This window comes from Chanos chanos, chromosome 8 (genome assembly GCF_902362185.1).
Source record: "Chanos chanos chromosome 8, fChaCha1.1, whole genome shotgun sequence".
NCBI lineage: Eukaryota > Metazoa > Chordata > Actinopteri > Gonorynchiformes > Chanidae > Chanos > Chanos chanos.
The window spans coordinates 37,848,175-37,875,945 of NC_044502.1; the positions used below are offsets into that span (position 1 = coordinate 37,848,175).

The 27,771-nt window shown below is 39.0% G+C and overlaps 4 protein-coding genes across 5 annotated transcripts; all 4 read right to left on the reverse strand.

Annotated features, from left to right (window-relative positions):
• Positions 1–273: 273 nt before the first annotated feature.
• Positions 274–5,959, reverse strand: rab11al (RAB11a, member RAS oncogene family, like). Its single transcript, XM_030781120.1, has 5 exons — positions 5,562–5,959; positions 3,369–3,564; positions 3,004–3,197; positions 2,797–2,877; positions 274–2,478 (listed from the first exon to the last, which is right to left on the reverse strand). Exons 1-5 carry the CDS (start codon positions 5,599–5,601, stop codon positions 2,339–2,341), a joined length of 651 nt encoding a protein of 216 aa, XP_030636980.1. The 5' UTR covers positions 5,602–5,959; the 3' UTR covers positions 274–2,338.
• A 2,693-nt stretch (positions 5,960–8,652) lies between these two features.
• rab25b (RAB25, member RAS oncogene family b) lies at positions 8,653–13,301 on the reverse strand. The gene is made up of 5 exons (XM_030781393.1): positions 13,216–13,301; positions 10,275–10,470; positions 9,256–9,449; positions 8,984–9,064; positions 8,653–8,831 (listed from the first exon to the last, which is right to left on the reverse strand). Exons 1-5 carry the CDS (start codon positions 13,250–13,252, stop codon positions 8,704–8,706), a joined length of 636 nt encoding a protein of 211 aa, XP_030637253.1. The 5' UTR covers positions 13,253–13,301; the 3' UTR covers positions 8,653–8,703.
• Positions 13,302–14,181: 880 nt separating this feature from the next.
• Positions 14,182–15,975, reverse strand: lamtor2 (late endosomal/lysosomal adaptor, MAPK and MTOR activator 2). 2 transcript variants are annotated; one of them, XM_030782262.1, is made up of 4 exons: positions 15,817–15,975; positions 15,323–15,485; positions 14,961–15,050; positions 14,182–14,586 (listed from the first exon to the last, which is right to left on the reverse strand). In XM_030782262.1, exons 1-4 carry the CDS (start codon positions 15,882–15,884, stop codon positions 14,530–14,532), a joined length of 378 nt encoding a protein of 125 aa, XP_030638122.1. In that variant the 5' UTR covers positions 15,885–15,975; the 3' UTR covers positions 14,182–14,529. The 2 variants fall into 2 exon arrangements, with proteins under 2 accessions (XP_030638122.1, XP_030638123.1); XM_030782263.1 differs by lacking the exon at positions 14,961–15,050.
• A 916-nt stretch (positions 15,976–16,891) lies between these two features.
• On the reverse strand, positions 16,892–23,757 carry ubqln4 (ubiquilin 4). Its single transcript, XM_030781792.1, has 11 exons — positions 23,611–23,757; positions 22,566–22,717; positions 22,203–22,366; positions 20,938–21,200; positions 20,659–20,817; positions 19,976–20,198; positions 19,466–19,605; positions 19,167–19,250; positions 18,864–18,979; positions 18,313–18,481; positions 16,892–18,129 (listed from the first exon to the last, which is right to left on the reverse strand). Exons 1-11 carry the CDS (start codon positions 23,755–23,757, stop codon positions 17,977–17,979), a joined length of 1,770 nt encoding a protein of 589 aa, XP_030637652.1. The 3' UTR covers positions 16,892–17,976.
• Between the last annotated feature and the right edge of the window lie 4,014 nt (positions 23,758–27,771).

Genomic DNA, 27,771 nt, shown 5'->3' on the forward strand with positions numbered 1-27,771 from the left:
TTCATCAGTGTATCCATACTAGTTTTGATTTGTCTTTTTTTTTCCAAGATTCAAAATGTATTGTAAATGTTTCTAATAAAACAAACCATCTCAAAATTCCTATCATTTCCCTTTGTTCTGATCCAATATTTGTTCAGATTTATTCATAAATGTAGTATTCTAGTTGTCACACACTATATGTGGTTGGAATCTAAAAACAAAGCACACAGTGAATAACAAATATATTTTATTTATACATATATTATCCAAATATACAGATGTAAGATTAAACAGAAAACCTCTCCCAATCCATACCATTAGAAGGATGCCACTAGTGCCCTTGAGTAAAACTAGTCATTCTGTGAGTGAAAGGTACCTAGTTCTATCATTCAAAGTCAAAACAAATCAATGATGTGACTATCGACTGACTTGATCCTCACTACGCAGTTGACATACATTTTAGATCAGCCATCTCCCATTCACGATTTCATGATCATTTCTTTGAATATCTTTTCAAGTGTAGAGTTGTTTTTTTTAAGGTCGTTTTTTTTTTAGCCAAATCAGTTCAGCTCCCGACACCCTTTCCTTTGCCTCGAACAGAATTATCCCTTTCGGTATGGAGTTAAAAATGACCTTGCTTCAATGGCTTCGCACCAAATTTCAGATTTGTCCTTCCAGTAAAGGTGGACCTCTCTAAGAGCGGTCCACCAAACCCCTTAAACCATACCATGTAGAAAAAAACAAAAAGTCAGAACTCAATCCAGAGCACAAAGAAACGGAGAGAAAGAGCTGGGACAAAAATTCCGAGGGGTCCCAAAAGGCATGGTACTCTTCAAGTTACATACAGGAGATAATAGGAAATGGCAATAAGGATTTCATTTACAGTAAGTCAACCTTCTCCAGTAGATCAGACATCCTCAGTGAGCAGGCAATGAGTGCCTGTATTGCTCAACCCTGCAACATAATACGTCCATCCAGTTGAGAAGGCTTCACTCATATAAGCCTGCGTCCCAGCTCACTGTTTCTCTGCCTTTCATGTTACCAACCACAAAAAGGTTAAAATGGCTTAAACATTTACCCAGAAGACTGCATAGGAGAGACCACTCCATCTCGAAGAGACAATGCGAGTCATTTTTCAAACTGAAGTGTCAATATCTTAATGTGCCAGTGATAGGACGATTTTATTTTAAGAATAGTAGTGTGTAGAAAAAGGACATTCAAATGGAACATCATCATGAGAGTTCAGAGGGTGTAAACCTTAAAATATTGTTTGCCAGCATGGGCTTCCATTCTACGCAACATTCTCAAAGTAACTTATAAAATATTCAGTGAAATACTTAAGTGTCTTTGTTCTGCATTAACCAAATCAAAAGAATCATTTCTGAAGGTGAAGTTGTATCTAGTGTACACTGATGATAATTTAATTTAAAAAAAAAAAAAGCCATAGAAAAAGAGTCCCTTAATACAAGCAGCTTTACCCAGTGAAACAACGAAAGAAATCAAACATATGCTCAAATAAATCAATGTTGTACTATCCCTCTAGTCAAATTACAACCCCAGAACCACAACATCAAAATAAAGTTTAAAAATAAATACAGTTAGGATATTTATGAAACTCCTTGAGTAACTCTAGGTTTTAGAGAGAGGGTACAGTGTGATGAACTTGTCAGGGCAAACATATCCCTTGAGCAAAGATTCAAAGGCTAATAAAACATCTATGCTCTGTTCAACACAAGAGAAAGTCAAAAAGTACAGATAGCGTGGAAAGAATGTGCTGATCTTTAACTAATTCATTCTCCCCCCATCTGTAGCTATACAGTTGGTAGTTAACATAACACCATCTAATCGCTTACTGGTTTCGTCTATTAATTGCAATATACATTTTGTTTGTAGCTCTCTGTTTACCCTGTAAGCCATGTAAATGAAAAGTACATGGTAAAACCTGAAAGAAATACATCTAGGCTTACTCGAATCTAATTTTCTGTGTGAGTCTAATGTGGAGAAAAACAGTGATAAAAGTGACGAGAAAAGAAGATTAGAGACAGAGCAGACTGTGCATAAAACAAACAAACTTAAAATATCCAATCAGTGTGAAAACAGGCTTGATGCATCAGTCCTGAGAAAAAGCACTGACACACTCTACCCTTCACCATTCCTTTTCATAGTTTTAAAGCTTATTACTCACAAATTCTGGGTTTTGTACAAAAATGCTTATTGCATTTGACAATGATAGACTGCATAGAGAACACACCACAAACAGAACATAGGCTGACACACAAGTAGTCCATACTGCAGCCCACCCTGCCGTCTGTCTGGAGGTACACCTTTCACCCAGAATAACCAAGCGGCCCCAGACAATTCAGTTGCTTTGGCAGCAAGCACCCTGCTTAGAGCTACTCTGTGTCGGCTGCACAGTGATGGGTACCACGTTAGAGTTTGGTGAGAAGTCTGCATCGCTGCGCCCGGACATCTGCCTCTGAGACACAATGCGATAGATAGCTGCAGGGGAGAGAAAAGATGGAGAAAAGAGAAAAGACTTGTGATTTTGTCAGTGAAACGGGGATTAAGACAGCAACACTGCCTGGAGCTATCCAAAGTGCAAACTTACTCACTATGTATAGGCTATCAGTCAACTACAGCAAAGTATAAAAAAATAAATTAATAACCAGAACTGAATATCTTAACTCGCAACATAAACGGTGCTAAACAAAAAAAATCTGTTACTTCTGCTGGATGTTGCTGCCATCTATTGGTGACAGAATGAAGCAATCCTAAACAGTTTGTGTGTATTCGTGTGTCCGCGTCCTGGAAACTAACCTGTGAGTATCGTCTGAAACGCCAGCTCCACGTTAGAAGAATCCAGCGCAGATGTCTCCAGAAAAGATAATCCATGCTTCTCTGTAAAACAGAAAGAATTCAAACAGCCTTTCAAAACTCCCCTCTTCCAATAAAATGACTCTAACCCACGTGACTTGAAATCAATCCCTAAACAAGTAAATCAATAAAAAATAAACAAATGCTGACCCGCAAATGCCTTCGCCTCGTCGGTGGGCACCGCCCTCAGGTGACGCAGATCACTTTTGTTGCCCACCAACATGATGACAATGTTACTGTCGGCATGGTCCTGCAGCTCCTTAAGCCAGCGCTCCGCGTTCTCGTACGTCAGGTGCTTGGCAATGTCATACACAAGCAACGCACCCACTGCACCCCTGTAATACCTGAGAATACAACAACGGCTTCATTACCACTTCATTACCAGATGACTGAATGACCTCCTCGTATTTCTCTTACCACATTACCCCTCATGAACACCAGACTAATAAGCAGCGGCAACTTTAAAAACTACGCCGCTTTTGAGGTGCTGATATGGTGTCAGGCGAGACACTCACGCCGAGGTGATGGCGCGGTATCTCTCCTGGCCTGCCGTGTCCCAGATCTGAGCTTTGATGGTCTTGCCGTCCACCTGAATGCTGCGGGTGGCGAACTCCACGCCGATGGTGCTCTTGCTCTCCAGGTTGAACTCGTTGCGGGTGAAACGGGAGAGAAGGTTACTCTTCCCCACACCTGAGTCACCAATCAGTACCACTGCAAGGTAAAAGCACGCCCACGTGTCAGATTAACACACTTCGTATAGACACAGTGAGTGCTTCTATCACGGACTGGTCATCTGAATTTCAAGGAGGCTCCAGACCACTGCATGGGCAATGCAAGATAAACGTTGTAGGCGAAGGGTTACTGAGTACTGTAAAGAATAAGAAAACTGGTCTTGCAACTAGACAAAAGCCATGGTCATTAATGAGAGACAAATATTCCACACACTTAAAGGGCGTGTTACAGAAGCAGCTGTCACAATGAATGAAATGACAACACAGGGAGATTATATTCTCCACATTTATTATATTCTACACAACACTGTGAAATAAAAGGAATGGTTATGCCTTACCCTTTACAGACACAATTGATCTAGTTAGCACTTTTTTGAGTCTTAAATCAGCATATGAGAGAACACAGAGGACTTTAAAAATGTCTGTTTTTGTGACAATACACATAGGCCTGTACCAGCTGCTGTCCACAAGAGTCTACACTATTGGTAAAAACACACACAAAAAACAAATACGTAAACAAAAATCAACTGCTTGAACAAGTTCAAAATATTTGCTTTCATGTTTTATTTTTTCCCCAAATGGCTAAAATTGTATGCTCCCTTATCTCCTCCAGAAAGAATCTAAAATTCTCATCCTGGAAAGTTGGTCAACTTGCTCTTCAGCAGAAACAGGCTGAGCTTCACGTATTGAACAGTGATTCACAGACACTCACTGACTCACACCGTGAGGGGTGCAGTGGAGCCTCAAAGGTGGGGCTCTTTGTTAATGGTAAAATATGGAGGAGGAATCCTTCATTCTTTGGCAAACAGAGAGCTTCACAATACCTCTGGTAGTCAATTTCCATGTAAAATTCCAATGCAAGGTTTGTCTTGTTGTTGTTTGACTCAAAGTAATGAAGCTTTTTTCCAGACAATAACAGGCAAATGAAAGAGCTATGACTTTAAGTTCTCATCTGTCCAAAGCTCAGGGATTTTGTCAATATACGACACATACAACTTGATTCATGCAGGTCTTTCCAGTTCTACTACACGGAACACTCACTCCACTTAGGAACAAAAGGCCAGAAACATATCATTCCTCTCCTCCTATCCGTCAGCTTGTAGTTCAAATTCTAGTCTTTTAAATCCTGTCCTGATGTTTTAAAGTGTCATATCAAGCCTAGGTTCTCGAAGTCCACTTAAGACTGTGCAGGCATTTGTGGGTGATTCTCATGTCATGTATTTTTCACAAGGCAAGGCGAAGGTTTATTAATATGTATGCGAGTCATTTACAGAAAGACCACATGATAATTTTCGTTTTCAAGAAAGATAATTTCCAGACAATCTACATTGGCTACATAGGCTGTACAGCTGTACTGCGAGTAATCTGAGCACTACCAAGAGAACTTCTGATCGTGGGTCCTAATTACTAGCAATGATAGAACATGTAAACGGAGGAAATTCATCTGTATCAACTGATGTCTTTCAAGGACAACAACTCTGTCTGTGTAGTGGCTGTCACCTAACAGTGTTTGGTGGTGAGGGTTAAATTTATTGCATCACATAACCTCTCACGTGTGATGACGGACAACCAAACGTTACTAAGCCATACTCCCTCTGAAGTGCATAAGCAGCACTTCCACCACTATGTCAGCAAAGTTAGTTAGAAATAAGATCGATAAAAAGGTCAGACTTTCAGTTAGCGTAAAAATTGTGACACACACTGAGATTGATAAGAAACAAGGATTTCCACAAAAAGAACACAATTGTGATTTAAAAGAAAGAAAGAAACAAAGAAAGAAAGAAAAACAAAAACAAAAATAAAACTATACTGATACTGAGTGAAGATGAACATGGTGTCGTTAAATTATATCTAGCTGAGAAAGTTGGCGACGAAATCCAAATTCTAGCTTAAAACGCTCTCTACAATGGAACACCACACAGTAAGGTCAATCCAGAGACGAACTGACAAGACAGTGCTGACGTTGTAGGAACTCACCTTTGAAAAGATAATCGTACTCCTCCTCTCGACCCGTCATTGCTTTGCGCTGTTTCTTACTGTTTGTATAAATTCACTTTACTGCTGTTATAACCACCTTTAAATTGCCGACAGTGTAGCTAGGATTGTACCTGTCACTTGATGATAAAAGTCAGAGAAACTTGTTCATGTACCTCGCCAGCTAGCAAGCTAGTAACGAACGCTGCCTTCGCTTACTTAACATAAGCTTCGTGGTTGTCACCAGTAAAAATTCTGTCCACAAATCAGTAAACTAGCTAAATGTTCTCTCGGAAATATTTGAAGTTTATCTCACTCGGAAAGGACCAGGTTACTATAAGAAATTCAAATACTGGCTGGTGTCATGAAAGTTTTCCTGTATCCTTTCGCAGTCTTATGGCTTTCCATTTCCGAGCGACGTAATGCTAAAATGTAGTCCCGCCTTCATACTGTTTTAAATGGTCTATAGTTGGCAAACACCTGTCACCTGGCTTGCACAAGATTGGTTTGGTCACCTATCAGGCACACAAGTTTACCAATGGCAATGCTGTATCTGTGCAGGTGTGCAACGTCACAGGTTGCCTCGTTTTGTAGGGCCATATTATAGTAATCAACGACCCGGTTTATATGAAGCCAACCGCACATTGTTTTTTAGAAATATTTTGCCGGTTAATATTACTCTATGAATAAACTGTCCTCATACTCTGAGAAATTAGTGAACGATTGTTTCTGCTGAATACACGGGTAACTAAATATTCCACTAAATATTCCTACTGTATCTACTACTTGTGATACACCACTAAGTATTACTACTAGACTATGCACGCTTTTCCGCAGTTCCGAGAGGACTGAAATTTGGGAATATAGAGGCAGAGATGGATGTCGCACTTTTCCCCTTCTTGTTTCTTTTTGCATATGTTAATGTCAAAAACAAATGTTTCTTTAGAACTACTAAAGTCGGGTCACTGTCCATAGGACATGGGGGGCTTTTAGAGCAGAGATACTGCTTTTGGGAAGAAATCGTTCAAGCATTGTGTCGTACTAGTCCTGTCCTGATAGTACAGTACAGTTTTTCTGTTGCTAGATTCTGGAAGAGGTGGTTGCCTGGGTGACTGGGGTCAGTGGCAATCTTTTTCACTCAATGCCTGAGTCTAGGGTCATGCAGCTCCTTGACTGAGAGCTGCTGTTGGCTAGTCTGCCTCTCTGCCATCCAAATAATTTGTTGTAGTCTGTGTTTTGTGTGGATGGGGGCTGAGCTGAGTCACACAGTAATGAAAAAGATGCTCTCAGTGGTCAGCTTGTAGAAGTGTGTCAGGAGACGCTGGGATTTCACAGCTGTTTCAAGAACAACACCCTCTCATGGACTTTTCTGATGATTGTGTTGGTGTTGTGCTCCTGTTTGAGATTACAGGAGTGTATCATATATGGTGGTTCCAAAGAATTTGAAGGATTCCACCGCATTCACAGCTGTGGTGCTGATTATGAGGTGGAGATGGGGACATGGTTTCTTACAGAAATCAGTTAGCATCTCAGCCTTTTTTTTTGTGCATTAAGCTCCAAGTTGTTACCAGAACACAGCATAGCAGTCACCAGTGTACAGGGAGTTGAGGAGAGGTGAGAGAACACATATCCATGGTACACCAGTGCCGATGGGAGGGGAGTTCAACCTGTAAGGTCCCAGCCGAACTGAAGAACTGAAGTCCACAAACAGGATACTGGGAACATAAGAGCCTGTAGAAACCAGATGGTTGAAGGTACCCTGAAGACTTAGGTTGAGTCTGAGTCAGGGTGCAGTCTTTGGTGGGTGGGCTGGGGAGGGTTGTAGTGTATGTCTTTCAAAACAGGTGTGGAGGTTGTTGAGCTGGTTGGCCAGTTCAGGGAATGGAATGGATTGGGGGCTTGTCTTCTTGCACCCTGTAAAGTGTCATAAAAATCTTCAAACTGCAGAGGAGTTGTGGCTAGCAAAGTCTGAATGTCGGATTATTTGAGGCATAATAAGTATAGGTCTTTGTGAGTAAAGTGTTTTCTTCAGCAACGTCACAACAGGAGAACTTCAGTGTTCTGCATAAGACTCATATCGATGTGCATATAAATGTGTAACACATGCTACAAAAGTTTACGCTGTTTTGCCATCTAGAAAACACTGATGAGCACATTGTGTGAGAGATTTTCCAGTGATGTATTTGGCATTTATAGCAGCTTAGGAAACAAAATTGTTTCTCTGTTTTCAATAAGGAAATTAAGGGAACTCAGCGCATTGTTATACATTTGGGTGGACATCAGCTAATTTTGGAATTTGGTTTGGGCTAGATTTGTGATTCCTGATCCTAGAGTCCATTATTATATAGACAAAATCAAGACATAGAAAATTTCATCAACAGAGGTCATGCAATGTTGTGCTAACGTAAGTAAAACACATGTACTTATGGAGTAGCACATTAGATTAATATTGTTCCTTAAATTATTGTTGTCTTTGTGTGCATTTATTCTATATAAATAACAGTTTAATTGTACCAAAAATAATTAAATGACACAGTGGAATAACATGTACATCATTTATTTATTTTTTTGAACAGATTTAGCAATTAGCAGGTGAAAAACTATAGTGATGAAAGATGATAAAAAAAAAAAAAACAATCACTGCAACATTAAATACAATTTTAATTTGGTTTGATGTTACGACCTTAAATTTCTAGTGTCAGAGTTACATTTTTTGAAATTATAGTTTTTAATACTGGAATTTCTCCCAAAGTAATTAGATCAGTTGAATGAATGCATTACAGAAACCACAACACATTACATCTTCTTAAAATGTTTCATTGCACTTTATAAATAACATACAATATGCTCCCTTCTAATGCAGGTCGCCTTTCTATTATATAGAGAAATAAGAGAATTAGCTGAAAAAAAAAATTAACCATCATCCTATAGAAAAACACAACTCATTTATTACTGTCATCACACTCCATGTAACATTACAAGAGGTTCATATCAGTCACTCAGTGAATCACTTGGTTTATTATTTTTGTTCTCACAGAGTAGATAGGATGGAGAGGTTCTACTATGCCAATTGTAATGGTGGAGTAAATCACAGCTCTGCACTCTCCAAACCTTGTCCCATTCACCCTGACTCCAGAGTGTACTTTCACAAGTTCTTACAGCAGGGCTTCTTTTCCTCCTGGCTCTCCTCTGACTGAGATTTAGGGTTGGACAGTGACACAGCATTGATGGATCCTCTGGTCACCTCTTTGCTGCTTACTTTCTTGTGGATTTCTAAAATGGAGGACACAGAAAACATTCAGAATAGTAAGAGAATGGGAACTATGAAAGAAGAAATTGTATATAGTGCTGTCAGGTTACATGAACTTAACCATAGGGCTTCAGTCTACAAAAAAGCCTGTAAACTGTGAATACTGTTGGTGTACCTTCAAGCACATTGTTGAACGCAGCCTCCACGTTTGTGGATTCCAAAGCTGATGTTTCCATGAACAGTAAGCCATTCTTTTCTGAAAAGACAAGAAGGAGGCAGTCACTATAACACTGTTTTCTTCTGCCCTTTCAGCCTGATTTCATGTCATTATACACATATCATCACCCAAACAAAAGTCACATTCAATCTCCCATAATTTTTATGACACAGGTTTTGTGGTAAAAAAACAACAACAAAACACTTAAATAGAACATCTTTCGAGAGCACCTGCAAAGTCTTTTGCGTCCTCAGTAGGCACGGCTCTCACTGATGCCAGGTCTGTTTTGTTGCCCACTAGCATAACAACAATATGGGGATCTGCATGATCATACAGTTCCTTCAGCCAGCGTTCTGCACTTTCATAGGTAAGGTGTTTTGAAATGTCGTAGACCAGCAGAGCCCCAACCGCTCCCCTGTAGTAACTATGTTGAACATAAAAAAAAACAAATAAGAGCATGAAATTGACATTTCGCTGTCTGCACAAGGTCCAAGAAAGGTGATATAGAAGGAATATTTTGATGGGTTTTGATCATCTGAAAAAAAACTGTAAGACGGCGGATTTGAGCGAGGTTTCAAAAGAGATTCCTCAGTAAAGTCAATGATTTTTCTTGGCAAACCCAAACACTGCTTTAATGGAAATCATGCTTTTATTCCCTTCATGCCTAAAATATTTTCCAGGCTGTAAAGTCATTGGGAAAGAATATGAGGATTGAGCAGCTGTCCTAAATAACTAAAAATTTGTCAGACCAAATGCTTGAGAAGTGGATATGTTTACAGGATATTTCCAAATCGTATTAAGTTTTAAAGAACTGTCATGCCAAATAAACTTGTTGAACTGTGAGTTTGCTTTCACAATGCTGTTCACTATAGTCCTTGACGATGATTAACATCTAATGTCACTCTTTTTTCAAATACCTTTAATAATACCTCTGCTAATTACCTCATACAGGATCATTTAAGACGCTACATTTGGTTGACCCATAAAGTTAACAGCGTATTATGATTTGAAGAGAAGACTGACAGTACCATTAAACAAATAAAATACATTGTTACATAATGTCGAGCAACAAATATACCAATAAAAACACAGGCCAACAACGAGTAGGGCATTACAATGAGAGATAAACATTTAAATGCTTGATATACATTTAAACATGCTTGATATACATTTAAAACAAAAGCCTCTAAAATTCTCACAAGACCCTGCAGTTGTACTTGAAAAGCTCTAAACCATTCATGCTACCCACGCTGACGTGATGGCCCGATACCGCTCCAGGCCGGCTGTATCCCAGATCTGAGCCTTGATGGTGAGTCCTCGTAGCTGCACAGTCCGTGTGCTGAACTCCACTCCGATGGTTGTCCGACTGTCATGGTTAAACTCGTTTTTGGTGAAGCGTGAAAGCAGATTGCTCTTGCCTACACCGGATTCTCCGATCAAAACCACTGGGGGGGGAAAAAAGCATAATGAAATAGGAATCGTTTAAACTTTGCATGTCGCTAGGAGCTTGCGTTGGCCTTTATTTATTTACTTTTTGTTCTTCAGTAACACCCATTTCACAAGCTGAACTCCACCAAAGTATACACAGCTCAATGATGAATCACAATTTAATCATATTAAAAACATGACTGGGTATATTTTGTAGGTGGTAGGTAGCGTTAGATTGAGCCACACAGTGTGCTTATTCACATAGCTTTTGTCTATCGATATTCTGACCTAATAAACAAATTACAGCAATGAAATGAAAATTATCTAACAAGTAAAACATAATAGCTCATTAATGCATGTTTTAGACTTTGTATTGTACCTTCATTGCATTATTGACTCTACCTGCAATGCACAGCCAATGTCTCTGAGCTTCTGAGAATTATTTACACTTCAACCTGACACTGCCCTGATTATGGAGTGAAAGCTGTTAAGATACATGAAAGCTGTTGACTCAAAACAAACCCTCAACCATACTGAACTAATAGCCTGTCATCAGACACTCCTTGAGCAATATTAAAGGTGAAATCAGTAAGTCCAAACATGTCATAAAAAGTAGGAGTATTCTTGCAACAATGGAAAACACCATCATACCTGTGGTTCCTATGGGAGAATATTAGATGACCTTTCTAAAGGAAACGCATTGTTAGGTTGTTTAAATCCAACAAAGTTAATCTCTTATTGAAAAGAAAAGAAAAATGAACAATCTTTCGATGTATCCCTGTTGTTTTGTTTTCTTTCCTGGATTGGCGGAAACAGTAGGAGACATAAAACCTTGTGTGGTTAAAAAATCTTAAGTCAATGGACTGATTTTGCCTTTATCTCAATCCTCATTTACACAGTTGAAATGATTGTATATTTTTATAGGTTTACTTCATTGAAGTAGAAATCAGGAAGGCATTTTACAAATCTGTAGTGTTGTGAAACAGTGGGGGAAAAAATCATTTTGTAAAAACCGCTCACAGTCTTCCTGCATGACATATGTCTCTATGACTCGTCTTATGGGAAGTAGGAAGTATGGGAGAGGCAGCTAACTGAAACAAGGAACAACTGAAAACTGAGGGTGGCACCACAGTGTTTTTTTTTTTTTTACATACACAGCCAATGAGCACAAATACAGCGACGTATGACATACACACATGTCAGACTTTCATGTATGACGAAAACTCTTTTATGTGTGACAAAAGATCTCTTCATCGGACATGGTCACTCTGTAACTGTGAAAATGGAATCAAGCAAGCTTGAGTGTTTGAAAGAAGGCAGAAAAAGCATGGAAATTCAGAAGCGTGACTTTCATATATTCACAACAGCTTTATCGAAAAACATTAGCTGACTTCACGAGTATTATTAGTCTTCCTTTTATTTGACTGTGTCATGCTGGCTGTGAAAATGCACATTTTCACTTGCTTACACGATCCACAAAATTTTAACCTTGGATGACAGTGCAACTGAATTTTAATGTGTTCTTCCACATTTCTGCTTCAGGTAATTGTTTACTGCACTGGCAGATCATTCTTTTACAGTGGGTTTTGGGAAACATGTTAAAAACAAAAGGCCTCCTTCCTACTAAGTAACCTATCTTGTGCAAACAATACACCGGTTGCCATGGCAAATCAGACTAAGACCTTGGAATATTCTACAGGGGCTACTTTGTATGTCTAGCAGAAAACCACTATCATAAAGACTGAGTTATATCAAAGCTTTATCAAACTCTGCATACACTGCATATGTGCATTAACTGCTCACTGTTCAATGTAAACATAGGAAAAGTACCTTAAAATTATAAACAGCTCACTCTTGTCTGATGAGTGATTAGTTCCCTTCTCTCCTTGAGGCCCATAATCTGGGGTTTCTTGTTTTCTTATCACCCCATCATGCTACAGAACAATGTTACCTGCCCTCAGTATGACACCACATGTGTTTAACTTGACTTGCACCCCTGTGTGAGCAACATACCAATGGTTGTATGGCATACCAAGATCAGTGGGTCATTTTAAGTGCAGCAACCATTGCCTCACACAAGTACACTGAAATGGGAATGAATGGAATGAAAGAATAAGTGATAAAGACAGCGATCGCATCACCAGATTGAGGGAAAGGCTGAATTGTATATTTAAGACAAAGAATGGACTTGCGTCTCTCTTTTAGGATGGAATGATATCGAGAGACATGAAAAGCATAAAGCAATTAGATTTGAGAAATGTCCATCAAAAGCAATTATTGCAAGGGTTTGTTATTGATTTACTTATCATCACACTAATGGAATTACATATAAATAAAGTATGTAGCATTAGTATTACTATTCCTGCTCTATTCTGTCCTTTGGGAACTAAAGCATCTTTGTCTGTTCCTTATATTCTCTGTTCTAATGACTGTGTCTCACTTCCAACATGGATTCAACAGTAAAAAAACTTTCACACATTCTCTGTTTCTGCAGCACAGACATGTCTCAAATCCACTCGCACAGGATTAATTGGCAACTTGCTCCTAACATTGAATCATAATCATTGGTCAAGTATTACCTGTCTAAAACATATTATGTCTCACTCACGGTGCTCTAAGTTGTGGCTGACTGTTCTTGCAAAGTCTCAGATTGACAACAAATATGTCACTGAATGACACATCCTAAGTCACATTTGCATAATTACATTTCTCTTGCACAAAGCTATAATGTGAACCCTTTTAGAAAAAAAAAGTTCTCTCACCCTTAAAGACGAAGTTGTAGGCCTCATCTGACCCCATCTTCTGCCCATATAGTAGTTCCTCCTCACTAAATCTTGATTAGTACATTCATCAAAGTGCCAAGGTTTGAAGGAAGAGACGAGAGTTGGCAATGTCACACCACTATCCCAGTTTTAGAGTGCGAAAGAGCAATGGGGAATGTCTGAAGAAACGAGAGCTCAGCTCAGTGCGTAACGGCCCCTCAGTGTGTTTGATTGAAAACTTGCTTGTTTGTACAAAGAGCTAGCCCTATTGCTTCGCCAGGTAGTTCCGCTGACAAGTGCACTGGGGGTGGGGTGGAAGGTAGGCGTGCCTTTTGTTAGGATTCAAAGCAGGTTGAACAAGTAGAGCAACTACAGGTGCAGTTATATGCAACCAACTCTTACATATTTCCTGCTTGGCAAATAACACTACTAGGGGACAGGAAGACGTCCCTTTTCAATGGAAAACCAATCACTGTGCTCTTGTACTCACTAAATGTCAGCTTTGGCTGGAGAAGCCTCTCCCAATGTACCAAAAAAGAAAAACAAAACAGAAAACAACTCCACACAGTGACTTGACTTTTAGACTTGACTTTTACACAGTTCAATGGAGTATAACACTCATCTTACACTCAACCGTCCTGTTTTTTTCCTGGTTCAGTGACTGAACAATACTATCTTGACCAAAGAGACCAATTAGAATACAAAGAGTATATTGAACAGATCTTTTTAAATTGGCCTTTTATTATCATGATAGCCAGGTAATTCCATCAGAGTCTGAATTTGAGTTTGTTCAAAATACATTTTTATACTGAATGGCAAACTGAATATTATTTTATCCGTTTACCTTTTAAAAAGTAAGCATCTCTTTTATTTTTTTTTTAACCAGTGGTGCTTCCCCCACAATAAACAAATATTCTACTTTTCTAGCAGGAAAGGAATACACAAAAACACTTTCTGTGTGAACAGTCTTAGTTTTATATTAAATAACAGCATATTATACAAAGTAATTATTTGTTGTATGCAAAGCCAACAAAGCACATTTATATGTTTTGCCCAAACACCACTTGCAGTATTAGTTAGTAGAAGAGCAACAGGCAGAACATAAGTAAATGTGGAGCCCATCAGAAACATTTTAACACTATTAAGCATACAAATTTAGCCCATAAATAAATAGTAAAACCATTAACATAAGACATCCTTAAAATCAAAGACAGGTATGTTGGATGTCTCAGTCTCTGGTGCCACTTGAGTTGAAAACAGATCACATTGTTCTCTGAGAAAAAGAAACAACGTAGGCATTGTTTCAGTGTTGTCCTATGATGCTGCCACTTGTGTTAGGGGCTCCTCAAGGTACTGTACGAGAGCTTCAGCCTAGAAACACAAAATGAAAATCTGAATTTCATGAAAAAAAAAAAAAAAAACATGTAAAAACCATACGGATCTCATCGTATCTCAGCATTCTTACAGAAATAATTAAAGCAACTTTGCTCATAATGCTACTGCAACAAATCGAAAAATATATATTTTTATTAGAAGTACAATTAAGACATTTTGGCACCTATTTTTCTGATCTGAGGTTAACAAATACTAATAATGTTAATCAGCCTTTGACTCGCTCTTCAAACCTCAAAATGAATCAGATAACCCATGAGAATCACTGAGTCCAACACCACTGAGCCCATGAAACAATACTGACGGATGTAGTCTGACAGTACAGCCATTACTCTCGTGCTGTTACCTCTTACCTTGGCCTTCAGCATTCCAAAGCCCACAGTTTCTTTGGCATACATGCACAACAGTAAATTTGCAACGCGTGTAATGGCCACTCTGCCTTCCTAGAACGATATGGAAACATTACCAGTTAGGTTTTTCCAGCTAAACAAGAACATAATAGTCCTCAGTACAGGTTTTAATTTAGATGTACCATCATTTAGCTTACTTGTTTCCATTAGAAAACTGATATTCATTTTAGAAAACTGATATTCATTTTATTGTAAAAGTCTTGGAGCGTTTTCCCGAATTTCGAAACACAAGCGTGCATTCACTGAACATACAACTTATTGCTAACGTATCCCTATACTGATATCAGTGTGAATGTTACTCATACCATGCAGTCCATCAAAATAAACTTAAGTTTGTCTTCATTAAAGGCTTGGTGTCCATTTTTATCGTAGGCAGCCCAGATGTTGCTAGCAATGGCTGCTGTGACTCGTGCATCTGTGTCCCCATATCCCGAATAGGCCAGGAGAGAACCTTCATTATTAAGTAACCTGAAGGACGACACACGATGAACATATAAACAAAGCTCATCAAAGTACAAGAGAACGTTTTCTTCGCCTAAAATGGTAACATTATCAAATCAATTCGGACCTGGTCGGGGTAGTTATCCTGGAAATTTTAGGGGAAAGTGTGTGACCAAGGACTTTACGAAAAGAAACGAGTGAATGAACATTCATTATAATCATTGCAAATAGCCAGTAGACAGCGTGAACACATATTTGTCGATGAAGAACTGGCGCTATTACCTTGCTAAATAAGCTAAAACCAGCTAATCTAGTATATATAGTAGTAGCAGACCTTAAGTATAGGTTAGGAACTTACAGGGTACTTTGCACTCCGCTTGTGTTTGCCTGACTCAAAACTTGTGTTAGTGCTTTCGGTCGTAACATTGCTTGTCTAGAGACAAATTCAACAACTATAACGCTATAAATTAAATTGTTTGTATGCTCTTCCACGACTCTACAAACCCTAACGATCAGGTGACTTTAACTTCCTGCATGTCAAGAGGCGCTTAGAACTGTGGGAAATGTAGTAGCGCTTCAGTCAGCTGACCAGTCATCGTGCTTGCGACGTAGTCGACGTAGCACAACGACATCGTGCAGCGAAACAATAATTTGTCAAATAGCCTAGTCGTTTTTTGTAATATGTCTAAACCATAAATGACTTGTCTGGAAACATCGGCTAGATTAAACCCATAATTTAAGATACAAAAATCACTACGTGTACATGCAGATATTATGCAAACAACCTCGTTGTCTCGTCGAAATCTGACATGTCGTCATCGCTATTGAACAACAATGCTAGTATGTGGAAGGGGTTGTTGACAAAACTAGAGCATATGTGAAACTATGACGCTTACTATGAACAATTCGTTGTGGTCAGAAAGTTGATCTCACGTGACGTACAGCCCCAGCTTTTACTGTTTCATAAAATTCCGGCGAATTTCAGATCATCAAATGCAAAAAAAAAGTTTACCCGACATTCTCAAGAGGAGACAAAGCTATGAAATGTATGATATCCAAGGACAGTTCTTCAGTTTTTAACCTTCCTCCAAGTCAACCATCCTCCCGATCGAGCTGGTAAACCCTTCACTGTCTACCCTACTCAGGGTTCACATCTAGGTCGACAGGGGTGGCGCATTATTCTGATAATATGGGTTGCAGATGATTGAATACCCCAATCTGAAAAGATTGTCGCTGGTACAACACAAACAAAATAAAAACCCAGACAGTACTTTGCACATGTCTAAAATCCACAGTCAACTTAAATGAAAACTTTGTATCATCTATTAACTTCTGCTCAGGTTAAATAAATTACAAACCCAAAGGTATTTAAATTATTTGAGTGTAATTATTAATAATGATTAAAGAGTGTATTATGAGCGTGAAGCAAAAGGCAAAGTTGAACACATTTTAATACACATCAAAACTCAACTGTTAGTTCCATTAGAATGCTGTATGTTAGCATTTAAACTGGTGCACAGAAAAGCTAGCATCTTCACTATCATGCTGTTACCAGATTTAATGTCAAGTGAATTCCAGAATGATGGATCAAAAATACATGTCTTTTCCAGGCACTAAAGTACTGCTTCTATGTGAAAGCATAAAGATATGATCAAAACAAATGGTGCCTGCTTTCACTGCTGCTCATTAGCTGAGAAATATTTTATTAATGCCTTGTTACAACCATACCCACATCACAAGCCTTCACCATAAATTCGTTCACACTCCTTGTAAAAGGCAATGACTAAAGAGATGACTGAATATCTTGAATATCAAATCCAAAATTCATTCCTCTCTAGGTAGCTGAAATTAAAGCGATCATCCAAGTCAAGGTGTTATGGTGCTCCAACATCTTCATGTATATTAGATTTCATTTAACACGTTAAATGTCAAGGAATTTTCAAAGCAGTGTGAATTGAAGAGGGGTGGTAAGGGAGTAAAAGGTAACTTCTACAAGTCTGCTATACATACTGATCTCAAGTCAGGCATGACTTAGGAGAGACAAAGAGAAATGAAGTAAACTGAGCATTCTCACAAATGACAGGGGTTCATTTGCCCTGGGGACTTGCTTGTATTTTTTTTTTTTTCCCCTAAACCGCAGAAACGCCAGAAAAGTATGTTCTGATTTCAAGGAATGGTAACCTAAGCTTGAGCCAACAAATATTGCCCCATTTTATAAAGGGAGCCAATGAGTGCAAAGTGGGAATGCTACTAATATGGTGTTACTTAATAGCAAATGCTGCACACTGTTCACAGAAAGAATTTGAAAACCCCCTTTTCCTATGATTTCAAAAAAATCAACTGAGGGAAAAAAAAAAATAAAGATGAAATAATTGGAATTCCTTCTATCTGGGTCATGTTGGATTTAATGTGATGGACTGTGTTCGTTTATAGTTTCCTTTCCACCCCTTACACTCCCAGCCCCCCCACGTGCATTCTCTTTCCCTCTCTCTCTCTCTCTCTCTCTCTGATGGTACAGTTAAGAGGGCTGGGAGCCGAGGAGTCTTTCAATGGCGGCGTTAATGTCTCCTCCTGTTGCGATGAGGGCCTGCAGGTTGGCCTCTCTGTTGATGAAGCCCATGGCACTCAGCTGCTCCAGCTGCTGCTGAAATCGCACCTCAGGAGTCTGAGTCTGCAAAAGGCAACACAAGAAGTGAAAACGGCTTCCCGGACCAAACGGTTAAGACAAGCACAGCTTTGACTTTCACTTCAGGAAGCCAGATCATTTTAACGGGAGTTTTACCGACGCGCCACCGTTATCTGGGCTGTGTTTGAGATACAAGATATTTGAGATGTTAAATGGTTAAATCTGTACCGATGCACTTCCTCCGGCAAACATCTGTAACATCTGCTGCATGAGCTGCTGCTGTGATAGGTTGGTTCCAGCAGCTGGGGTGGAGCTCTGGCCAGAGGGAGGCGGGTTCTCTGGAGCCACCCCTGTGGAGGGAGGAGCCCCTGGCACTGGGACCCCACCAGCTACGAGACTGCAGAGGGCAAAGGAAGACTTCAGCTTTGTCATTTCAAACACAACAATCTGTCAAACCAAAAAACTGAAGGTATAGCTGAACTAGACACTAATAATTTCAGGTCTGAAAGACAATCAACCCATAAAAGTTCAATTTTCTATTTAGAAAAACCCCACATCAAATAAACTCTTATCAAATAAACAAAAAAAAAACCTCTTGAAGCTGACACGAAAATACATGTGCTGTATGATGTCAGTTTTTGAAAGGCCAAAAATCTTAAATTACCACTCTGCAATGAGGAAATTACATTTCGTTTGTTGCACAGGTTGGGCAAAAAGGGGAAATGATAATGGTACAAAGCTGAGATGGGGGAAAATAAAAACCAAAATAATATGCGTACCTTGGCATGAGACCAGGAGCTTCAGTCTGAAGGGTCTGCAGTCCCTGCTGAATCTGCATTAGGGCCTGCATGGCCCTCGGGTTTGTCATCACAGACAGGGCTTCAGGGTTCTGCATCTGGAGGTTAAACATCATCACTCCAACTTAACCTCAGACGCAGAATCATCAATAACACTGCTTTGAGATGTGTATTAATGCCTATTAGTTGAATGAAACACTACATGATAAACACTAAAAACCCAAAAGCCATAAACTAACTCAGTATGGCTATGAATTTGAATTGAACTGTCTTTTAAAGAACTACCTGCTGTAGAAATACAGGCAACTGGTGTCTCAACTGCTCCTGTAACTGTGGGTTTCCGGCAAATAGGGGGTTGTTCATCAAAACCTGATGGACCATAAGAAAAAGAAATGAGTGATATTACTTAACTTGGATTCATGTATCCGAAACGTGACTTAATACTGGTTTTAAGTGAGCATCTCTTTATAGTATCGGGCAGCCATTCGAGACATTCACATCTCCGTCTCAGGGCGCGTTCTGTCCCAGATTTGGGAGTCATTAGTCTCCCTGTCTGAATGAGGGCTGTCGGATGTTGGTCTAACCTGTGAGGCGACGTCAGGGTTCTGTGCCAGGGACTGCATCATACTGCGCATGTAAGGTGCAGAGAGCATGTTCTGCATCAGCTGAGGGTTCTCAGAGATCTGCTGCATCAGACTCTGCATTCCAGGACTGTTGAATATACCTGAGGGCCAGAGAGGAGCAACATGATCACAAGCCAAGCGTTTTACTGTGAAACAACAAACGTCAACCGGCTCCATCAGGAATTGGTCCCGTAAGAACTCAAGCCTGACATTTAGAGAAAAGCCATGCTAACGTGAACGGGCTATGAAAGAGAGTATTCCAAAAGCAAGTGAGCTATATGAGCTCCACTGTGAGATTTTTGGTCCAACCCAGGAGTGCCAAGTGAAGCATAACTTATTTTCCTCCTTTCTGTATATAGCTTATTGAAATGATCACATGAACTCAGAACATTAAATGACATAAAACCACAGAAAAAAAAAAAAAAAAAGACAGTTTTTATTCCCCTATCCCTGAAAATTATAAGCGTGTACCGTTTCCCAAGCTGCCGGAGTTGATACCTAGCGGGTTAGATACACTGGGCGTGGTCGAGCTTGTGGTAGAACTGCTAGAGGTGCCTGTTCCTCTTCCCTCAGGGGAGCTTGTGTCAGGGGGACCCCAGGGGTTTGGCAAAGGCTCTCGGTTTTCAGTTCTAGAGGGCTGTGCCCCTGAATTGTCTGCATTACCTCCCAAAGCTGAAAAAGGGTTGTTTCCAAACTGTAAAAACAGGAGGAGAAAATGAATCTCTATTAACAAGGAAAAAAAATCGGCTAAATAACTGGGAAATTTACAGTGAATTGCATACAGTTAACATTCTCCAGGTGTTAATACAACACCATGAAAGAGTTTAGGGATGACACTCCGCCCTAAGCGTAGTAGTACTATTAGCTAGGACACATAAATGGATTCACAAATGGATCTAAAAAACTAAATCAGATAGATAGATAGATCTGAATGACCAAAAAAAGGTTTTCTGGAGTAGTCTTAATAAGCTACCTTGGCTCTACAACAATGTCTTAGATAATGAAGCAAAAGGAGACAGATCACTCAGAAGGTACTCAAAGACAGCGTGATTTTATATAACCAAACTCATCACATAGTAAACAGGCAACACAATTTTAAATCAGTTTAATTCACTGTAAAGCTAAACGCGTGTCGCTGCCCACAGAGACCATACCTGCTCCCGTGCTGCACTAAACATGGGCTCCTGAATGTCTGTGTACATCCTCCGCAGAGCATTGTATCCCCCTGGGATACTCTCCAGGTTGCTAAGCGCCCGGTCCTGGTTACGCATCATCTCTTGCATCATTGCAGGGTTTCTTGCCAACTCCATCGTCTAGAGTGGGAAAAACACTGTTGTGAAAAATTTTTTTGGGGAAAAAAAATACCTTCACAATGTTCTTGGAACACAAGATGCATACCAACAGCAGTAACTCTGCTTTTATCCCAGACTCACCTGCCTCATTAGCTCAGGGTTGTTGAGCATGTGTGAAATCTCTGGATTTCGCTCCATGAGCTGCTGCATCTGTGGATTTGCCATGATCATCTGTCTCATCAGATCTGGGTTGGACATCATGTTCTGAACCAGAGGATTCTCCATGATCTGAGAGAGCATCTCTGGGTTGGACATTAACTGCCGCTGCATCTGCTGCTGAAGCTCCATGAAGTTGGTAGAGCCCATGCCAAGGGTGGCCAGACCTGACAGGTCACCAAATCCAGCTGTCCACACATATGTCAAGACACATCAGAACACATACTTCCGATACCTTGCTGTAGCGACAAACTCAATCTTTAGTGCTACGGCAAAAATCTGTATTACTATGTTCTAACAGTTGTATTTGGAGAAAACAGATCAAAACACGTTAAACAAAATGGATCAAGGATACACAGCTCAGATAGCCCATGATTGATATTATATCTGAATATCTCATTCGGCAGATGCTATAAGATCACTAATAAGGCTACAACCTACTGGAACTGTTTCTGCCAGCTTGATAGAATTTCTAAAATGGCACCACTGTTGAAAAATACAAATTTAAAAGCCACAGTCCAATGTTCTGCAAGCGTGTATCGTGCTCACAAGAAACATCATCCAACTAAGCACGTTTTTGAAATTGATCACCACTCCCCATTAATGGGGCCTAAAAGTAGCATTCAGGTCCGATTACAACAGTCATGGAGAAAACTTTAAAGTAGTATCATAGCAGTCAGACAGCAGATTCAAGTTTTGTCTTCCTTCCTTCATAAAAAATGTATTCTTCCTCAGTAAATACTCCTGAGAATATGAAATATGCCTTCTGTGAATCACATTCAGCTAGAGAAATGGTTACTTCTAGCGCTTGCACAATAATCAATCAGGTCACTGCCTCTAAGGCCATTGTCACTAGCCCAAAAATACTGAGAGGACATTGCACAACTATTTGGAACAAAGTAAAATTTAAACTCTGCTTTTTTTGTGTCAGTTGACTGTAGTAAACTTCAAATTTCATGACAAATTGACTCGTTCCATGTATATAACATTAAAGCTAAAATTGCTACATCAATAACCGTATTTAAATGGCCGTGTGAGGCACTGAGACCTTTCCTGGCTGTGTGATGCAATTTAAAGTACATTCACTGGCCAAAAGAACAAGAATACATCAGTAAACACGCCAAGTTATAAAACTAATCGAAAATATCTTCAACCCATTAATGAGAGGTATCCAGTTCTCAGCCACTCACTTAGAATATTGGCAGGTTGTGAGGAGGCTGGAGATGGCCCGCTGCCCTGTGATGTGCCCAAGTTAGTTGTTGAGCTTGTGTTGGCAGAACTGGCATTGCTGCTGTTCCCCTGTGGTGTTCCAGGGCTGGAGACAGATGCCTGTGAACTACCACCACCTGTAGCCCTGAACAGAAAGAATGTACATACCAAGAATGAAATTACATGCCAATAATCAGTTAACATCAAGAGCTAATTTGAACTGGCATGTTACAGATATCTCAATTAGGGTATGAATTACTCTCTGTATAAGTGATAGGTACTACCATTAATATGCAAGTGTGTGTGATTGGGTTGATCCAAGTGCATAAGTTTTGCGGTCTTACTTTTGTGCAGTTTTGATGACAAGGTGGACAGTTAGTCCATCTTTGATGCCATGCTGATTTAGTGTGTCACCATCTTTCAGGATTTTCCCAGCAAATATCAAGACCAACTGATCCTGTTTAGCCTTGAATCTCTTCGAGATTTCTTCTTTAAACTGTTGACAAAAAGAAAATACATTGTCATAACTATAAGGCAACCGACAGATGACGTTAAGTCTCGTGCGCACGATGACAAATTGTAAGTAACTGATGACGACAGTGATGTCTAGCGTGTGATCAAGGGTTAATGTATCTTTAACTCGAAACCGTAAAGAATGACTCGTCAACAACAAATGGGGCAAGAACAAATATCCCAAAACAAAACTCAATGTAGCTGCAATGTAGTTCAAATGAAACCGAGAAGCAGTTCAGACAAAATAAAAACGACAAAACGAAAACAAAAGTCTGCTTGATCACTCCCCGTGAGCAACTAGAACCTTCTCCCTGAAACCGGCAAGTTAGCTACCTAGGTAGCAAGCAAGCTCATTTAAATAGAGCCAGTATGAAAAGCGTTTCGGTTTGACCACCACCAGACTAGTAAACATAATCATTTCATACCATAAACTGAAAATAAATGAGAGTCAGTTAACAATAAGTGGATCGTTAAATGTCGCCATAAACCACCATCGACCATCAACCGAGCCCCATCCTATTTTTACTACGAAGAATCATCTCATTGGCTGCCGCCATAGCCGGGTACGACAGCTAACAACTAGCTCGGTGGCTAACATAGCGTCACGTCAGACGGTTTCATACCGTCAAAATAACATTACGATTTCAGAATACTAGCCTTGTATATATCAATAACAACACTTTAAACCATATACCATGTGAAAAGTGGTCTGACAAGCCATTTCCCGGCGAGTTAAAACTCAATGGCGTGAACCCTGTCGCAATTATCGTCGTAAGCCAACGAGCTAACCAGTGCTAACTAACCGACTAGGCTGGGTAGCCATTCATGTCGCATAGATAGCGATCACAAAACAGTCTTTTATATGACCAAGAATACCTGTGCCACAGATGAATCTTCAGAGATTGCTATTTCCTCTTTATCCTTCGGTGTTTTAACTGTGACCATGATTATGGTCCCGCTTGTGGTAGCATTTTCATCAGCGTTTGTTTCCACGGCAGGATCAGAGCCGCTGTTCTCCGCCATCTTTACTCCTCTTTTACTTCATTACATCATGGAACCAACAAGAATCGAAAACTGTGGGGAGCACACGTGTTTCCAATGTTTTTTTATGACGGCGCCATCAAGTGGTGTGAAGGTGTTATTATATTAGAAGTGGAGCATCACAAAGGGACCAGCCGTAGCCCAGATTCTTGGTTTACATGGTGTTTTAAGGCACAAGTGTACCAAATGCCTTAGTGCCACTTAATAACATATATTTGAACGTTTGAATACCTTAGCTGAACCGCATTGCTTTATTTAAATTCTGCACTGTTTGCTGTTTTAGCCTGAGTAGGCAGGCTACCCTTGTGGAAAAAAAGTGTACTGAAGTGCGCTTCGGAGAAGTGTAGCCTACCATTAATGCCCACATCGCACTTCAGTGTGTACCAAATGAACTATTTTGGAACAACTTATTGGAGCTTAAGTATATTCGTTAGTTATATTTGATTTAAATTCTAATATCAATTAAATACACCAAATACTACTTTAATATGTTATTTTAGAACACTTAAGTTGTACTAAAAACGGTTAAGTACATACTTCAAGAATATTAAATAAGTGTTGTTGTAGTTATCTTTCACAATATTTTTTGTAAGTGTTAAAAAAGATAGATATACTGAACTAAAACTTAATTGTGTCCAGATAACATTTACAAGTCACTGAAAGACTTCTAAAGATACATTTATGTATCACTCTAATAGGTCAGAAGTATGTTACTGATCCTATAAAGTTTATTCCCAAGCAACATGTTCCCAGCATACTTTTGAACAGTGTATTTCTAACAGCTATGCTCTTAGTACTGCTGCAAACCAGATTTTCTTTTTAAATGATATCACTAGTTTTGCACTTTATAAGAACACATGTTTAGCAATACTGTATGTTAAACAAAGAGAAAACCTAAATTATGATATGCTATGAGGGGAAGTACATTATTTGGGACGACAGTTACATTCACGATGCACAGATAATGTTCAACCATCACACAAATTAATCAACACAACACAAAGACTAGATGATGAACGATACACATACATTACTGCTAGACAAAAGTGGAAACATAAACTGAACAATAAAGAACCGGGTCAGGTAGATAAGTAACAATCCATCGCCCAAGGCATGCTGGGAAGCTCCGCCCATCTACCCCCCCCCCCCCCCCCCCCGCCCCCAGCACGCTACAGTTCTCCCTTTTGAGTAGTTTAGTACAGATATAAATAGTATGGTAATATATACTCATGGTACACTGAATCACTGCTCAAATCCATTGTCTTCTTGGTGTTAAAATTAGGAACAATATAATGGCAGTTAAGTTCACTGTTGTCTAAAGATCACCTTTTTTTTACACGCTTTGCTTCAAGTAGAATGCACTGCAAATGCATTCAGTTGTAGAGTTTGAGTGTATTTATGTACGACTTGAAGTGAGTAAAAAGTTACTTGAAAAAATGCATGAAAAAAAAACATTCCATCAAAAACACTTTATTTAAAAGAATGCGAAGATGTGACATGTCTGGACATTGGGTTAAAATTTGCCTCAGCCGAACAAAAAGCCAAAACAGCCAAACAAAAGATTTAGTGATATCCCCAAAAGTTAAAAGTTAAACTGAGAATATTTTGTCTTTTAATTATCAATTAAAAATATTCATTTAGAACATACTTTTTGAAAACACATCAAAGTATTCTTAAAGTACATGTAAATAAAATACATTCAGTTAACATACTTTTATTACTCTTTGTGTACTTCAGATATACTACTAACAATTTAAGTATACTACTTTTTCATAAAGGCACTCTCAACAGTTTGATTTAGAATCGCTAACACTAAAATACAGTTCGTCCTTTGTTTGGGCTGTCCTCCAAATTTATGCACTTACCCCTGTCAAACACGGATGAAAAGCAAGTATATCTAATCGTGCCCTTCTGTTGTGCGTAATCTTATGAGTCACTTTTTCCAACAAACGCGTTATAAAAACGCCAAGCAAAGGCCAGTACTTTGTCTATGTCTTCAGTGTTCAGTGAAAAAGCAACATTAATCATAAAGTTATTTCTTTATTACTGCTAGCTGTAGCACATCAAGTAAGTACTCTTGAAGAATGCCTTTATATTCTGTCAATCATAGGTTCATAGTGTTTAAAAATTTGTGACCAATCACTTGTGGATAACTTGAGAATAATTCTGACATTTTCTTTGAAAAAAATTCTTGACATGTTATTTAACTTTCACAAACAGTTATTTTTCAGTAGTCAACCCAGAGGAGGGAAAAAAAAAATCAATTTAAAATTTGTGTAACAACACCTTACAATGTTACAACATAGGCTACCTAATCTAATTATTTACTAATATGACTAGAGTATCTTACGCATTTTTGCATTATTGTGTTTGTCTGCTGTTTTTAAGGACATGGGCAGGACTACTCAGAAAGTTCTTTTAATCACATTACTTGTCCTGTGAGTATTTGCAGCAATGTCACCCAATTCTTCAATAAGTCTTAATACTGAAAAAGCTTTATAAATCTTAATCTTCAATAAGTCTTAATATTGAAAAAGCTTTGTAAGTCTTAATCTTGAATAAGTCTTAATATTGAATAAGGTGAAATGCGCACTGGATATTACATTTGTCCTTCAAATCTCCATGCTTTGCAAACTCTGACACTAAAGGGGACCAGGGTACGCCTAGCGTACATAAGCTTTCGGCTCCCCTTGTGCCTTGGTAAATATAGAAAGGATGAGATCGATGTTGTTTGCTTTTTGTGTGTACAGTAGCCTTAGTAACAACTCCAGAATTTTATCTCCTCACAGTAATTTTCACCCAGGCACAAAAAACCATGAATTCTTGAAATGTGATTTACTCTCTAAATACCAAAATATTTCATTTACACTGATCATTAACTAGTTCAGCAGCAATATGTGGAATAAAATGCATTTTCCTGCCTTTTGCACGAGTCTCATGCGATATGTAAACAGTGTTTACCGAAATATCGTACTAGAAATATTTGAGCAGACTTTTTTAGCACAATTATACAGATCTCGTAACATGTAGGTCTTTCTCTTCTCCTAGGTGTAGATTTACCAGTATGACTGTGGACATTTAGTGAAACATTTTGGCGACTGGGTCATGATAAACTTGACATCACCAAAACTTAAAATGTTTTGCAAACAAAAGCTACATAGGATTGTATGAATTTCTTGAGATTCAAGTTGTCTGATCAGTAAAGCTGAAGGATATGACAGAAATTCCCACAAAGAAATCAACAAAAAATATAACCAACACCTGGGATTGGTTTAAGCTTATCCTGAGCGATGATTAAACTCATCCTGAAGTTTAACCATTGTTGGCAAAGTGTGCAGCCAAGCCTCTGTTAGTCGCCTAAAAAGCAAACAAGATTATCCACAATATCTCATTTGTTTCTTTGGGTTTCTCAGTGTTCTCACTACTTTCTTGACGCATTATATAACAACAGACTCTCTTTGTGGGGGTAGTTCCAACTGTAAATAATGGAGAGGCAAACACCCTTTGCTGTTGCTTTGGTAACAAATTCTGCTTTATTTTAAAGCAAATTGTCCCTTATTTTTCTAGTTAAAAGATAGACTTGGAGCTTAAAGAACAAGACATATTTATATTTTACTGCTCTGGAATTGCGCATCTAATGGAGCCAGTGTGCAGTCTCTGCTCTGTCACAGAGTTTTACCCATTTGTTCTCAACAGCAAAATAGTCATGATTTTTATCCATCACAGCAAAAAGTAAAGTGGGGGGTATATTTTTTAAAATGTCATTTTTTCTGTCATGGTTTGAACATATTTTGTGCAGCAGACAAGTATACACTAACTTGATGAGAAACTGACATGCACGCACAGTGTGGCACAAAAGTAGATTATGCCTAAGACCTGTAAGCAATTTTTAAAAAAATTTTCAGGTCTTTGCATGCATTTGAATTGAAATAATTGAAAAACACAAACAACAGAACACTTAAACGATATCTGTTGTCGCATCCATGAATCTACAGA

Coding starts and splice junctions, on each gene's coding strand:
- lamtor2 (XM_030782262.1), bottom strand. CDS start 15,884: ATGTTACGACCGAAAGCACTAACACAAGTTTTGAGTCAGGCAAACACA. Junction 15,051..15,322: donor TTATTTTGATGGACTGCATG/GTATGAGTAACA, acceptor ATATCGTTCTAG/GAAGGCAGAGTGGCCATTAC. Junction 14,587..14,960: donor TTGGAATGCTGAAGGCCAAG/GTAAGAGGTAAC, acceptor TTGTGTTTCTAG/GCTGAAGCTCTCGTACAGTA.
- rab11al (XM_030781120.1), bottom strand. CDS start 5,601: ATGACGGGTCGAGAGGAGGAGTACGATTATCTTTTCAAAG. Junction 3,198..3,368: donor TACCGCGCCATCACCTCGGC/GTGAGTGTCTCG, acceptor TTGTATTCTCAG/GTATTACAGGGGTGCAGTGG. Junction 2,479..2,796: donor GTTTCAGACGATACTCACAG/GTTAGTTTCCAG, acceptor TCTCCCCTGCAG/CTATCTATCGCATTGTGTCT.
- rab25b (XM_030781393.1), bottom strand. CDS start 13,252: ATGGGGTCAGATGAGGCCTACAACTTCGTCTTTAAGG. Junction 10,471..13,215: donor CTACAACTTCGTCTTTAAGG/GTGAGAGAACTT, acceptor TTCCCCCCCCAG/TGGTTTTGATCGGAGAATCC. Junction 8,832..8,983: donor GTTCAACAATGTGCTTGAAG/GTACACCAACAG, acceptor CCTCCATTTTAG/AAATCCACAAGAAAGTAAGC.
- ubqln4 (XM_030781792.1), bottom strand. CDS start 23,757: ATGGCGGAGAACAGCGGCTCTGATCCTGCCGTGGAAACAAACGCTGAT. Junction 19,606..19,975: donor CTCCGGCAGCTTGGGAAACG/GTACACGCTTAT, acceptor TCTGGCCCTCAG/GTATATTCAACAGTCCTGGA. Junction 19,251..19,465: donor ACCCTGACGTCGCCTCACAG/GTTAGACCAACA, acceptor ATGGTCCATCAG/GTTTTGATGAACAACCCCCT.